The following is a 1444-nucleotide window of genomic DNA, read 5'->3' on the forward strand; positions in this document are numbered from 1 at the left end:
GTATTTGTATGTCTTTTTTACCGAATCAATGAAAATATTTCTAATTTGGAAAATGTAGAAGAAAAAGAAAAGAACATTTGATGCATCTCAGTAATCCAGGTAGAAGCCTATTGTTAGTCGATGGCCCTCTTTTGCATGTGACTAACCTGTTTGTCCATGTGGAGGCAGTGCTTATAAGGCTGAGTTCACCTGAAACTCATCAGACTGAAGAAGTCTCTTGGAGGAGAGACGAAACGTTTCACTAAAGAAGAACCATCCAGAGGACCTACGTACTTATTTTTTTCTACCTGGATTACTGAGATGCATCAAATGTTCTTTTCTTTTTCTTCTACATTTTCCAAATTAGAAATATTTTCATTGATTCGGTAAAAAAGACATACAAATACTGGACATGCATGATTTATAAATTAAGGCTTTTGTTTCAAACCTTGCTTTGGTACAAATAAGATCAGCTTTTTTTTTTTCTCAGACTTAAACACAAAAATTCACACAATTCAGTCCTTCCCTGATGCTGATCAGTAACAGATCAACTGCAGGCTGATAAGAATCAAAAACTCTTGTTGGATTTTGGAAGAAATCAGAAAAAAAAAATCTGAACGCCGCTGAGCAGAGACGGAAACCATGTTTGGATTGATGTTCATGCTGATCACAGTTTCTCACGGTTATTATTATTTTTTTCAAAGTTTCATCATTTTCAAATGTTTCCACATGGCCCTTTGTTTCCTGCTAAGTGTGAGTGAACGTCCTGTTAGACGACAATAACTTTGTCCTCAGTGAACTGAAGCAGCTCAGAAAACTTTAATTTGTGTTTTCCTCTTTTCTTTCTCTTGTCTTTTTTATGTTCAGTTTTGACATTTTGTATTTAAACTGCAGTGTGTGACTTTAATGTTTAAAGTTAAGATGCTTTTTGTTCCCAGTGTGTGTTTGCATTAAATTGTAAAGTATCCACGTGAATTTACAGGTTACATCAGTTTTTTTACTCCTGTGAGGGAACACAGGGGAGATTAGTTATTTTCTTTTTTGTTCCCATGCAGTACTTTTRTGTTGTTGTTTTTTTCCCATTTCGCCTGCCAGTTTAATAAAATTTCACATGCACACCATTATTCCTGCATTCATTAGCTTCAGCTTAAACATACAGCCCTGCATGGAGTTATAAACTTCATGCAACCACACAATCACATCGACAATTCCCCTAACTTGTGTGACACATCCTGTTTCTGTAACCGGATTCAAAATAGAATTCTCATTAAATACAGTTGAAACAAAACATTACAATTACCTCTGGAATGCCAAACCTTTGTGTACACACACAAAAAGTATTGCAAACTAAAATATATTTATTGAAAAATACCCCATTTGTCCACCAAGCTCCATACAAAGTGATCAATTACTTCAATAAATGACAAAAAAATGATTAAATAAAAAGTATATGTAACAATGAAAG

The 1444-nt window shown here is 34.3% G+C and overlaps 1 protein-coding gene across 1 annotated transcript in view; it reads left to right on the plus strand.

The window, feature by feature from the left end:
- LOC106514245 (T-cell surface antigen CD2) overlaps nt 1-782 on the plus strand; it is a 13440-nt gene extending 12658 nt beyond the window's left edge. Inside the window, exon 4 of the mRNA XM_014003418.1 lies at nt 775-782. Coding sequence (XP_013858872.1) covers nt 775-782 — 8 coding nt within the window. The remainder of the gene's footprint in view (nt 1-774) is intronic.
- Nucleotides 783-1444: the final 662 nt, after the last annotated feature.

The sequence above is a fragment of the Austrofundulus limnaeus genome, unplaced genomic scaffold, assembly GCF_001266775.1.
Source record: "Austrofundulus limnaeus strain Quisiro unplaced genomic scaffold, Austrofundulus_limnaeus-1.0 Scaffold1, whole genome shotgun sequence".
NCBI classification, from domain to species: Eukaryota; Metazoa; Chordata; class Actinopteri; order Cyprinodontiformes; family Rivulidae; genus Austrofundulus; species Austrofundulus limnaeus.